Source organism: Akebia trifoliata, chromosome 9 (genome assembly GCF_017979445.1).
Source record: "Akebia trifoliata isolate Shusen 1 chromosome 9, ASM1797944v1, whole genome shotgun sequence".
Classification (NCBI taxonomy): domain Eukaryota; kingdom Viridiplantae; phylum Streptophyta; class Magnoliopsida; order Ranunculales; family Lardizabalaceae; genus Akebia; species Akebia trifoliata.
In genome coordinates, this window is record NC_141383.1 from 475,546 (window position 1) to 489,021 (window position 13,476).

The window sequence follows — 13,476 nt, forward strand, 5'->3', positions numbered from 1 at the left end:
CTCACTAATGTAGTAGGTGCAAGAATCGTAGATTTTTCCCCCCTTAAGATACACTAACACAAGTGTTTTACGGTGATGTGCAATTGTGTATCCCCAGGGAAAAATGTACGGTTCTTACAAGTAAACTTGGGTTGAGTTTTTGAGTTAGTAAATCATTACACTATTACAGTAGTGAAAATTATTAAAAGAGGGTTAAATATTTGAATATTTATAAAAGAAAATTATATTTTATTTTTTAAAATTATCAAAAATGAAATAAGTTGCTGGACTGTCTAATATTTGAATGTATTAAAATACATTGCTTTATCGTAGATATCTTCAAAATAATTAAAACATTGGATTGTCATTTCAAGAGCTTGCATTTAACACCCCCAACAATTTAGCCTTCATTTAAAATGTCGAACAGTCCATCGAATTATTAAAACGCTAAATCGCGCAGTGACTCGATTCATTTTTTTATAATTTTTTTAAAAATATGTTTTTTTTTTTATATTAAAATATTTAACTCTTTTTTAATAATTTTCCCGAAATGACTTCGAATTTTCTTTCAAACACTTTTATTAAGTCTTTCGAATATCATTGAAATCAACAAAACTAGTTGGCTTGCAGGCGGGGCAGCTTTGTTCTCGCTGTCTCCGCCCTCTCTCTCTCTCCTCAAATGAAACCCAAACACAAGGGAGAAAGATTGAGAGAGAGATGTGGGTTTTCAACGAAACTGCTAATTAATGTTTATTACAGTATAAGAAGAAAAAAAAGATTTAAAGAGATAGAGAGAAGTGGTGTTCTTCTTCATTAGAGCAAATTAAAGATGAAAAAAGTTAAAGAGAGAAAGTGGAGTGGGGTATAAAAACTGCTATACTTTGTTAGAGACAAAAGAAGAAAAAGGTTAGAAAATAAAAAAGAAAGATTTGAGAGGAAAAAAAAGGAGTATTTTTTTTCAACAAAAACAACTACTGTTATAGAGAAAGAAAAAAAAAGTTAGAGAGAGAGAGAGTTTAAAAGGTAAAGAAATTAAAGGGAAATGGTGGGAATCTTTTCTCGGTTTCAAGTTTACAGGAGATCGCAAAGAAGATCAACCACTACCTCTATCATCCTCTTCTTCCTCTTGGTATTTCTCTCTCTCTCTCTCTCTCTCTCTCTCTCTCTCTCTCTCTCTCTCTCTCTCTTAATATAGTCCCTATGTCCCAAGGTATTCTTTCATGTGAAGATGAATTTGTAAGACTTCCTCTTCTGTTTTTTTCTCCTTTTTTTTTCTTGAAAATATTCAAAATTGGCAAAACTTAAATCTGAAAATTTCTGGGTTTTACAAATGTTTTTTAATTCAGAATTTGATTTGCTGTTTTTTCAATTTTATATTACTTAACCATTTTTAATTTCTTGTTTCCAGGATAGAAAGGAAACTCCATTTTCATCGAGAGATGAAATAATCAAAAGTGGGTCAAATTTGATTCATGGGTTGGGAGAACCTGATTCAGCAGAATTTGAACCAATTGACCATCCAGCAGAACCTCTCGATGAAGATCGACCTGTCAAATGCCCAATGCCTGATTCTTCTGTTCTCAATGTAAGAGTTTAAAAGAAATTTTTTATTTTTTATTTGCACCATTAATTTAGAAACCTTCTATTAACACACCAATCTAATCTAAATATAAAGTATAAAACAGCAGTGTAATTTCAAAGGATTGGTGTGCTATAAGTAAAAGTTGGTGTGACAATAGATTCTCTCTAAATTTTCCTTCACATACCAAGTGTATGGAAGTTAATTTGACAAAATTCTAAGGCTTTTTGTATGTTGGGAAATGTTTTCCTATAGAAAATGTGATTTTCAAATGTATGATTGTGCATTTTCCCCGAAATTCACCAGGTACTGGAAAATGTTTTCCCAACCCCTAATGATATTCTCTCAAGATTCCTCTTACCCGTAAAACTAAAAAGCATTTCTCTTTTTGACATTTTCCTAAGTGCAATCAAAACGTGGAAATCATTTTCTAAGAAAGAAAATTTTCCATGTGCAATCATATAGAAACAAGTCCAGTTATCACATTTTCAAGGGGAAATCATTTTCCTACCCATTTTCTATGCACAATCATACAAATTATAGATAGACAAGTCAAGTGATGACTAGAAAATCAAATTTTCTAGCATAATATATATACATGTTTAATTATGAGCAATTTATGATTCCTTAGTACAATAATAAACCATATGTCATCATTGTTGTCCTACCCGCTTCATATATGTAATTTGTACATGTTGTTTTGATGTATCATCGGTATACAACCATGTAAAATGACTGTCGGTAGTTGTTCAAAATAATCTTGAATGAAGGTTTATGATGCACAATCATGTCTACATCAATCACTTTGAGATAAATCACCATGTAAATTAAGAACACCATGTAAAACCTCTGTGTATTATATGTCCTTATTTACTTTTGCCTTTTTTAGATTGTTAAGGGTTTGGAGAAGTTAATCAAATATTATTTCATCCAATTCTTAGGATGATCCCTTGATAAAATTTAAATTAAAAAAAATTAAAAAAATTGATCCCTTTTAAGACCATATGGTTGATTGGAGGGCCATGTGTACTCCTAAAATTTATTTTTTTTACTATTTGTGTTGGAATTTAGTGGGAGCAAGTCCTCTCACTAATGGTAGTTTTCTTTTCTTTTTAAATGATTTGGTAACTTTTCTCAAAAGACACGCACACAAAAAAATAATAAAAATGGCAAACCTTTAACTTTTGTGTCCAAATGGCAAAATCGTAATATTAAAAATACATGTATCTTTTCTGGAAAGGTGCCATTAGGGTTTTAAAAAAGGAATTAATTGTCTCTCTTTTTAGAGGCACGTAGAATCCTATCCATAGAACTCGTTTTCATTCTAAATCATCTAATCTTGATCGTTTAGAATCAATGGATTTTGACTCATCCATCCTATGTGTTGCATCCAGTTTTATGTCGTGATTAGATCGACGATCAAGATCACCTGTCTAATACATCATTGATTGGTAATCACAACTCTATGACAAGTCATAGAGCGTCACATGCACACAACCATGTACTACAATTTTAGGTAAAATTTTCCATGACCCTAGATTTTTTTATTTATTTTTTCTTTTGTGAGGGGGGGGGGGAAGGATGCACCCAACCCCATTGGAAGTGGGACTAGTCACTGCAAATACACCCTTCACCACAAATAGGTGTATCATATAAAATAGCATGTGGTAAGGCTCGATCTCACAACCTTAAAAAGCACACCTAGGTCATTGAACCAATGCTCCACTACTCTTGTAGACCCCAGATGTATTACAATTTTGCTTGATCAATGAACTTGTTTTTGATAAATTATGCATGCAATTTAATGTGTGTTTGGTAACACTTTTGAAGTTTGAATGGAGGTGGTCCACCTTCAAAATTCAGACTTTAAAAACTTTGTTTCCATTTGTTTCGTTTCAGATTTTAGACTTTAGAACCAAAATTTAGAAGTTTTGAACCAATGAAAGGGGGACGCTGAATGAAACTTCTGAAGTCTAATTTCTAGTTTCCAGACTTTAGAAGTGTTGCCAAACATAGCCTAACATTTCTTTAGATAATATGATACTAATTAGATGTTTCTCTTACAACATGTCGAAAATCTCATCTTAATTTTGAAATTCATAAATAAACAGCCTGAGCCCGTACCACAATTGGTTTGGTTTTCTACACCTCAACCACAAGAGGTCACGAAATCAAGACCAGCTTTACCCACCGAAGGAATTGTCTACTATATGTCATTTTTTTTTTCAATCTCTTATAACATTGATAGATTTTTGGTAATTTATAAGGATGAAGGAATGATGAATGAGGAGCTCGCGGAAAGTTTGTGGAAGATGGCAGAGCTATCATCAATGAACGAAGAAGGCCTTGTGGTGGTGACGACAGAACCTCCAGCTCAAGCAGTACGTAAGAGACAGCATACACTTACTCGTGATCGTGCAATACCATTACCTTCTTTGTTCAGTGACCCTCCTCTTCCTACTCTGTCCACCCAGAGTACATTACAAGTGCTTCAACGGTCGATGAGTTCAAATCTTAAAAACATATAGTATGAGTTTGTTTGTCTCCACTTCTTGTTCATGGTTTTGGTTCTTTCCTACTCAGGGTAGATTGATTGATTAGTGATCTCTCCGAGTTTCAGGTTAATTACCCATCAATCTTTCTTCTTTCTTATGTAGCACGTTGTGTTCAGATATAATTTGATCTATGAGTATCTCATAATATAATTTATGCGTGAATTGATATAAGACATGGCTTCACACAGAATGGAGGACTGAAATTCATTTAGTCAATCTCAATGTTTTGGAATAAGACTTTGATGATGAAGATGATACGTCATACTTACAGCACATTTGTTAATGTATCAGTGCTAATCTTTCTTTGGGAATGAATTAAATCCAAAATAGCCAATCATCAGACCTCCTTCCTTGGCCGCTTCAATACATGTTCGAGAATGCTTCGTACAAGTTCACCTATATCTCTTTCTTTGTAGGATGTTACAAACTTCACTGCAAGAAAATTTGAAAAATATCAAGCAATAATCAAGAAAATATTCGTCGAATTATTATTTAAAATATAGTAAACAATTGCTTCAAGAAGAAATCGAACAATTTCTTGGGGGCCGTGATCAAACTTTGTTCGTATTCAAACCATCTCAGTTGAGCTACTCTTACATTTTCCCAAAGTAACGTGTTTCTAATTTTATCTTTCCACTCATCATTTCTCCTATGCTTGATTTATCAACATGATACTGCTTGACCACCCAACATTCAACTCCATAAAGCATAGTTGATCTTCATACTGTTCAGGGGTAGATTTATAGTGGGGGCAATGAGGCACTTGCCCCCACAAGAATTTACAAACTCTATTAGGACCAATGAGCTATTACGACACTTAACAGAGATAGATAAAAAAATATATCCGCCGCTATTGCCCCCACGTGGGGCAAAATCCTGGCTCCGTCTTGATATCTTCTAATAAAATCTGATCAGGATTCATGTGAGGGAGTGCCGAACTTTTATACCGGCTGCCAACCTGACACAGCCCTCCTTAATCTGGGCTTGGGACCAGCAATGTAGTGTAAATATTATCTATATGTAACATATATTATCTATGTTTGGAGATGGAAAACCGTAAGTAGTATAAACTTGAATGAGTTTCTAGTGTTTTGGATATTTTTACAGTAAAAAAAATTAAAATCTCAACTGCTGCTTTAAGATAGCTTAGACTCTTGTAGGAGCCACGCTATCAACACGAAATGCATGGCTTACAGAATGCATTATGGGTCACACTTGGACAAAAATGTAAAGGAGTGAGTGACAAAACCATAAACCACGGAATTAACTTAGGTAGCCTATGGATGAGATATTACCCCAAGGCAGAAGTGGAAACTCCCATTGTTGCTTAGGAACTGTGATGACATACGACGCAACCTGTGAAAAACCAAGGACACTTATCAACCACAATATAAAAGGGTAATAAGATCCAATATGTTCAATCAGTATTATTAATCTATACTATGTATAAAAACATACCAAGACAGCTGCAGCAAGAGAACAAGGAGAGCTATAAAGCATTGATGTCTCCTCTGTTTCATAAAGAAGATCCATTATATTCATGCATGCTTCAAAGCTCACAAGTTCCCCAACCTTTGCCAGTGCCCTATATTATAAAAAACAGAAAGTAACCATGGATCAGCCTTATCATCCATTTTAAGGAAGAAAGGGTTGTGCATAATACATGATTATCCGATGTTTGGATAGCTAGCATCCATAGAAACTCACTTGAACTGAAGTAGAAGCTCTTCGAGGAAGACAAAAGTAATATTTGAAGCACCGATCTCAAAATCCAACACCTGAAATAGACTCAGTTGAATCTAAACAATGTAAGAAACTTCTTTATCAGACATGAGAATTACCTGCATAAAGACCACCTCCTGTAGAATAAAATCAATTCTCATCAATAACTAATAAAAATGGTAACTAAAGAAAAGAAGAATCCCTTCGTGGATAAAAGCTACCAACAACTTACTGCTTCTAAGAAATCTCTCGTCATAAAATGTTGTTCCGTTATGACCACATCTGCCAAAGATTTCAAACTTTGCACAGATAGAGGCATAGTATTATGTATCTACAGAACACAAAAAATAGTGAAAACGTGATGAAAACAACAATAACATAAGATGATGTTTATGAAGCATGAGAACCTACTTTACTTGAGATCCATATCGAAATGAGGGCAAAGAGCTGCAAATTGCATTCACTTAAGGATCTCAAAAGCCAATTTCCCATGTCACACTCCCGTATGAACCTAGTTTACTTAGAGAAACACAGTTTAGTAATTTCATAAAATTAAAATGCAAAATGTGCATCAACATGGCTGAAATAATCCCATGAGTTTACAAAAGCATAAAATCACCAAAATTTCTCATTTTTCTAAGAAATAATCATCTTTCGTCTAACACATTTCCAAGGCTCTGTTATTGCGTTAAAGACATAATTACTAGATCGACTAAGTACACCATGGTTTGGTTTAAAATGCATAACTAGATCTCATGCTCGGAAACCCAAAAGTAGATTTTCACATACTGCTAAGTTTTCTTTTTGGTGTAGGCAAGCCGGCTAGTGGACTTGAACCCAAGTCTGAGATATCAATGCCATGAGACTTTACCAAATTGGTAAAAATTGCACCGGGGGAAAGTTTAAATGAGCTCAAAAGCTTTGTTTGCCTATTTTCTCCACTAGGTTTTATAGCAGTTTGAGTGAAAAGCCTCTATCGAGTTTTAACATCACTCGATTACTTTTTGTTATTTGTTACATAGAATGTATCTAATAAATTTAGGGGTTCAACTCAAAACCCATTGGCTATGAGTGGAGAGGTCCAGGAACTTATAAGGAGAGAGATAAGGCAATGGGTGTCCGATGTGAGACTAAACTCAACATGCCCCCGCACGTGCGGGCCAGACTAGGCCAAAGCACGTGGAGATATGAACTGGGTGATGTGGAGGAGAGAAAGGCCCTCTCCAATACCTTGATAAATTTGGGGGTCCAACTCAAAACCAATTGGCATTGAGTGGAGAGGCCCAAGAACTTATAAGGAGAGACAAGGCAATCTGTGTCCGATGTGGGATTAAACTCAACAAACAATTTAAAGCCACCAAACGATAATCGATGTATCTTCACAATAAAATGTCCATAATTGATGCTTCCCCCAGTCAAAGTTCTAATATCAATAACTCGGTAAAAAAATAAAAAATAAAAATACACAATGGAATCCACAACTTAGGTTTAACGACTTTACAGAGATTATCGAGTTCAATATTGGATGCTACGAGTCCATGGTGTAACAAACAGGATATGGAACACTTGCTCTGTGGAATCCACTGAGTCCCAATTCAACCAATAAGTAAAGAGTGATATAAGAGTTTCAAAATTGTCTCACTTTTCACTTATTTGAAGAGTTTTGTATACAATTTGAAGGATCCGTAGGCAACTTAGTCTAAATCCCTGACTTACTCATCAAATTTGAATTAACCAAAACAAATTATCAATTCAATATGAGGGATTTTTCAACGTCTTCGTCTAAATCCCTGACGTCCTCATCAAATTTGAATTAACTGAAACAAATTATTAACGAAAATTAAAACATTTGGGGGATTTAAGAGTTCTGTAAAGATTGATAGATTTGTTGAACATTCATCTTGTTTTTCAATTTGAGGGATTTGCTGACGTCTTGGTCTAAATCCCTAACTTCCACATCAAATTGGAATTAACTGAAACAAATTATTAACAACAATTAATACAATTTGGGGGATTTTAGAGTGCTATAAAGATTGCTAGAATTGTTGCACATCCATCTTGTTTTTCAACTATTCTAGAGTGACGTATACAATTTGGAGAATTTGCTGACGTCTAGGTCTAAGTCCCTAATTTCAACATCAAATAAACAGGAACAAAATTATTAATACAATTTGGTTCGTGAAATTGAAACTAATTGCATTAATTAAAAAACCCATCGATCACTTAATTTAATAGATTTGATGTCAGTGAAACTAAGTTCAAACCACATAACATTGAGAGATCTGTAGAAAGAACCTGTTGTTGAGGGATGATGATAAGAAGCGGTCAGCGTAGAGAGATAACGCTGTGTACTTTACAATTGGAGGAACACCAAGTCTCTGCTTTTTGTGTGTGTGTATGTGCGCGCGCACACGTGTGAGAAAGAGATACAGAGAGTAGATGAAAGAGAAATACAGAAAAAGAGAGAGAGAGAGAGACTGACGAGAGAGGATTGAATGAGGAAGTCCAGCACCCTCAGACGCAGCCGCGAACATATCTCCATTTCATTTCAAATCTCTCTCTCTCTCTCTCTCTCTCTCTCTCTAAACATATATTGGAGGGAGAATTCAAAATATTGGGTAAATGATCGAGTCGAATCAAATTGATTGGATTTCAAGGTGACTTTGGCCCCATGGTTTTAAAACTCGATTTCGCGTCTGGTATCATCTTGTCCATGTCTTATATCAAGTCGTTTTCTGATACGTTTTCTGATACGTTTGAGACGTCTCGTCCAAAAATTTCAGAAATGAACATGAGGTATTAAATCTTATTCAAAAAATTGACTTGTGCGTCTCTCTCGCTCATGCTTGATACTAAGACGACTCGGACGATATATCTCGATCTCATACGAGTTTTGAAACCATGCTTGGCCTAAAAATTAGATAGAAGAAACTCATCGAGTCAACTAGGTAAGTATTAAGCTAATTAGGTCGCATCAACTAAATAATTCACCTAGTCAAGTTAGAAAACTAACGAGTTATTCAACTATATAAAATATTTTATAAAGAAGAAAAAGTTTAATGTTTATAAATTGAGTGGTGATTTTCTGACTCGAAATTTTCACTCGATCTGTATGTAGTTAACGTGGTAAGGGCACAAAACCATATATCTTTGCTTTGGGATACACAAGAAAAAAGATTAACAATTATGTGCCCTTGCCACATCAATTGCATATAGACTGAGTGAATGTTTTTTAGTCAAAAAATAATCAGCATTATAAATTTTAAAATATTTATAATTTGATTTAAAATTCATAAATGTGATATATTTTTATTTTAACTTGTTCAAGTCAACTCATGAGTTGTCAACTTGATGGACATTCGAGTTGGGAAGAGTTTTTAAATTTTTAGACCATGGTTTCTAATTCTAGAGGATGAGATAATAACATCGGAAAAATCATTTTCCCAAGGTATGGGTGTTCATATTCCCTTCCACACTAAAAATATCACTTTTGATGGAAATTTGGGCTCGTGTTTATTGGTTTTACTAGGCGGTGTTTGTTTGCGCTATTTTTCAGCCCTTATTGCTGAAAAAAATTAAATTCAGCACTTTTCTCAAAATAGCGCGTTTGTTTACTCTATATTTTCAGCGCTTATTGCTGAAAATAAGTGAAAAAAATTCAGTACTATTTGATGCTGAAAAAAAGTGCTGAAGTGGTAAGCATTCGCTTTTTTCAACACGGACAAGTATGCCCTTTGTTTTTTTGAGTATGGACAATATGCCCTTATTCTTAAAAGGATATTACCTCTTATATCCCATAGATAAGTATATAAACACCCCACAAATTAATAAACCCACACCATAGCTAAATTATTTTGTCTTATATGAGTTAAAAATTTTGGAATGAGTTGATTTTTGGTGAGGATGATCTCTAGACCATATAGACCATCCTCACTAAAAATTTGCTAATTCCTAAACTTTAACCCATATAAAACAAAACAAAAAATGGCTATAGTGTGGGTTGCCCTTATTATTTATAGGGTGCTTTTATAATTACACATCCTTCATTTCCATTGAAAATTATTCATCAAAAATTAAGTCCTTTTAAAGTTGATTTCAAAATTTGTGACTTGTATGACATTATTATTTTTAATTTTAAATTTGTGGGCTTTTATAAATAGAAATTATTATTTATAATTGAAGATTTGAGTATTATTTATAATTTAAAAATAAATTGTATTTTAATTTTATAACAACTAATATATTTTATTGTGTTTGATAGTAAATTAGCATTTGAAACATGCAAACAATGTATAATATGATTGTAAGGGTAGCAAAGACAATTTACCAGTTTCATCAATGTGTAACAAACATGATTCAACATCTAAACAAATAACTTTTTCAGCACTTAAATTCAGCACTTATAAGTTTCAGCGCTTAATGTTATTCAGTACTTATTTTTTTCAGTTTAACAAACAGCACCTAAGTACTTCTAACTCTTGTAGGGAGTCAGAAGTATTTTAATGCTATGTTTGAATTGAGAGAAGGGAAGATAAGAGAAACCTAGTTTTTCTCTACATTATATGGATTGAAAGAGAAAAGAAGAGAGAGAATTAAGTTTCTCATGTTTCGTTAGGATTCATAAGAGAAGAGAAAATAAATTATTTTTGTCAAATGACTATTATACCCTTTCATAGTCTAAAGAACAAAGTTTTACTTATACAATGATACAAAATATAAACACCTAAACTCATTTATGAAAAATATGAAAAATATTCATTTTCCAACCAAATATCATACCAATAAATTATTTTTAGACAAATGACTATTATACCCTTATAGTCTGCAAATAACCATTGCACTCTATTAAAGAGTCGATAAATGAGTTGAGCTGTAATAAATTATTTTTAGTCAAATGACTATTATTCCCCTCACCTAGCACAATTGTGCCAAAATTCATGTCAATATATGACTTAAAATAATCAACAATTAAGCCCTATTCGGATAAATGGAAGTATAACTACACCCTTCATGAAGATTTCCTAAAACAATAGATTGTTCAAGGTAGTCGAAAACAGGTTTTTATATCAATTCCACAACCTTGTATTGTAGATTGTGGCTGTTATGACTCATAAATCATGGATTCAACATCTCGACATTCTCCCAATATCACAAAAAAAACATAAACATTAACATACAAAATATACAAAAAATAACACATATATTGACTTTCAACTAATTCAAAAAGTAGCCAATATATCTGAAAAAGCATCTTCAAAGTATTAATAAAGTCACATAAAAAAAATATTAACAAATTGAATCAATAATCTCTAGCACCATTCACAATCGTCATCAAATATCGCACACGTGTCTCAACTGAGTTGCCAAAAAATGACATCATTCTTCTTGGTTTTTCGATGAGGAAAGAGTATGCACGATCAAGTAATTCTGAATCAATTCCTAACCTTACCAGCTCATAAAAAACATCATCCTCCAAGTAAACGCATACTCGAGTCCTTTGAAGAATCTCATTTCTTTATTAAAGAAAACCAAGTTGCTGCGACAAACTTGTTTGGTGCCTACAACAAAATGAAAATCAAGAAGAACCCATTAATAAAATAAAGTGAGTCCTCAAATTCTTAAAAAATATTAAAGACCATGACCTTGTTATTAAAGGTAGTAAGAACCATGCAAACAGATCAGACCATGTACTCGTAAATGATTACCGCACCAACTTTTGCTAATGCCGCACCAAGATGTGTGCCAATACTTTGGTGATTTACATATGAATTGGGATGGCATTAGAAAAAGTTGGTGTGGCAATAAAATCTCTCTAAATTAATATATCCCACTATTTATTAAAAAATAAATAGATGTTATGAGTTTGTGATGATCAAAATATAAGAAAATCATATGAAGTACACTAAAATCATAGTAAATAAGGATTTTGAATAGTTCAACATAAACCCACAAATGATTTTCTTAAAACACTAATAATATACCTGACCAATCAAGCGTGTCGTTAAAAAACTACCATGTGAACCTCCAAGAACGGCTACTCTAGATGGGTCTACAAGCTTCATCTCAACGACATAGTCTATAGCTGCAAGTACATCATTGACATCCTGCCCACGTTAAGCATGCACAATTACTATCCATACGAAATTCAAAACCTATTCCATCGAGTTCATGTAACGGTGATGCAGGACGAATTTAAGGACTATGGATACTAGCACGAGAAATTTAAAGGACCAAGAATGTACAAACAATATTTATTGAGAAAATGCAATAGGTGTACGACGTTTGTCTCTGAATTTTTAGGTTTGTTTAGAAAAAAAAATTGGATGTCTCCCATTGTCTCAAGGTTCGTCCAAACCTTGCTTAATAGGTTAAACATTTTATTACACCCGAAAGACATACATACTTTCTTGGGAGACCTAATTTCAACCAAAGATAAGGCAAAGAAAAAAGTTCCAAATGTTATTTCTCATTAAATCTCTACAAGAACTTTTTAAGTTGTTCTTCACTCTTATTTTTGTTGTACCCAATACACCAAGCCTACCAAATGGTGCCCTTTTTAGTACTTGTAGAATCCCACCAAAAATATCTTTGAAGTTTTTCTATGCAGTTTACCACTGAAGTTGGTAAATAAAGTAGCTAGAGAAGGCAGTTCTCATTAGGACCTACATGTGTTCCATGGGATCATGTTACCAAGATGAAACATGAAAAATTCCAAGAAATCTGTTCTAGAACATGCATATTCAACATCCTATATTTAGAAATTGGAATAACTTACCTTCATTTTTAAGTTCTCAAAGAAAATTAAACCCCCCCCCACAAGGGTCAAACATTTCATCCTATCGAGGAGATCATCCTCATAAAAACTTAGTCCATTCTGAAACTTCTAACCCCAGTTTATGATAAATAATTCTTGGAGAGAACTATTTTTATTTTGAAGTCATTTTGGTGCTTTTCCATGAAATATCGAAGGTGCTATTTCTTACAATTGTGTTTGCAGGGAGCACTAAAATCTCGTTAAAATTGTGGTTCACATGATGAAAATACCATTGACAAATTGTAATCACTAGGGGGTGCAACTTGGTTTGGTTCAAACCGAGTATCGAGCCAAACAGATAGCTTTTGGAGTGGTTTGGTTCGATTTGGAACAAGTTGCGATTTGGTTCCAAGTTACGAAAATGGAGAACCGATCAATTTGATTCAGTTATCGAATCAAACTTGTATAGAATTGAACCAAATCAAAAATCGAATCCCTATGCAATAAATAAATAATAAATAAATAAATAAATATATATATATATATATATATATATATGTATATTATGAATTATTTTAGGAGTTACAACATAAATTAGTATTTTTTTGATGGATAAACTAATGATTTTTGTGTGTGAATATATTAGTGATTATTGTATGAAATTTTATGTTTATTATATAGTTATTTTTTCATTAAAAAATATTACTTACAACTTATAGAATATTGACAATCCATAGAACCGAACGGATTTTAATTCTATTTGGATTGGTTTGATTCTGGTTCTTATTCAGTAGAACCGACCTATATCACTTGGGTTTCAATTGACCTCAACCCGAACCAAACCGAACCAAGTTACACAACGACGACTTATTTCCCCAAAACAGAAA

At 33.3% G+C, this 13,476-nt stretch overlaps 2 protein-coding genes across 4 annotated transcripts; one reads left to right on the forward strand and one right to left on the reverse strand.

Moving 5' to 3' along the window:
• The first annotated feature begins 580 nt into the window (after positions 1-580).
• LOC147393957 (uncharacterized) lies at positions 581-4,204 on the forward strand. Of its 2 annotated transcripts, XM_086453990.1 has the most exons (4): positions 581-1,113; positions 1,150-1,215; positions 1,388-1,564; positions 3,826-4,204. In XM_086453990.1, the coding sequence occupies exons 2-4, from the start codon at positions 1,180-1,182 to the stop codon at positions 4,084-4,086; spliced, it is 474 nt and encodes a 157-aa protein (XP_086310116.1). In that variant the 5' UTR covers positions 581-1,113; positions 1,150-1,179; the 3' UTR covers positions 4,087-4,204. The 2 variants fall into 2 exon arrangements, with proteins under 2 accessions (XP_086310116.1, XP_086310115.1); XM_086453989.1 differs by lacking the exon at positions 1,150-1,215 and having other exon boundaries at positions 584-1,108.
• An 88-nt stretch (positions 4,205-4,292) lies between these two features.
• Positions 4,293-8,419, reverse strand: CYCJ18 (cyclin J18). Of its 2 annotated transcripts, XM_086453987.1 has the most exons (9): positions 8,318-8,419; positions 8,131-8,213; positions 6,247-6,346; positions 6,068-6,166; positions 5,955-5,972; positions 5,821-5,891; positions 5,572-5,698; positions 5,409-5,469; positions 4,293-4,545 (listed from the first exon to the last, which is right to left on the reverse strand). In XM_086453987.1, exons 1-9 carry the CDS (start codon positions 8,375-8,377, stop codon positions 4,451-4,453), a joined length of 714 nt encoding a protein of 237 aa, XP_086310113.1. In that variant the 5' UTR covers positions 8,378-8,419; the 3' UTR covers positions 4,293-4,450. The 2 variants fall into 2 exon arrangements, with proteins under 2 accessions (XP_086310113.1, XP_086310114.1); XM_086453988.1 differs by lacking the exons at positions 6,247-6,346; positions 8,318-8,419 and having other exon boundaries at positions 8,131-8,262.
• Between the last annotated feature and the right edge of the window lie 5,057 nt (positions 8,420-13,476).

Excerpts from the sequence above, each read along its gene's own strand:
- CYCJ18 (XM_086453987.1), bottom strand. The coding sequence starts at position 8,377 with ATGGAGATATGTTCGCGGCTGCGTCTGAGGGTGCTGGACTTCCTCATT. Across the intron at positions 5,699-5,820 it reads GAGCTTCTACTTCAGTTCAA|GGCACTGGCAAAGGTTGGGG; the intron begins GTGAGTTTCTAT and ends TTTATAATATAG. Across the intron at positions 5,470-5,571 it reads CTCTTGCTGCAGCTGTCTTG|GTTGCGTCGTATGTCATCAC; the intron begins GTATGTTTTTAT and ends GGTTTTTCACAG.
- LOC147393957 (XM_086453989.1), top strand. The coding sequence starts at position 1,022 with ATGGTGGGAATCTTTTCTCGGTTTCAAGTTTACAGGAGATCGCAAAGA. Across the intron at positions 1,109-1,387 it reads TCATCCTCTTCTTCCTCTTG|GATAGAAAGGAAACTCCATT; the intron begins GTATTTCTCTCT and ends TCTTGTTTCCAG. Across the intron at positions 1,565-3,825 it reads CTGATTCTTCTGTTCTCAAT|GATGAAGGAATGATGAATGA; the intron begins GTAAGAGTTTAA and ends GTAATTTATAAG.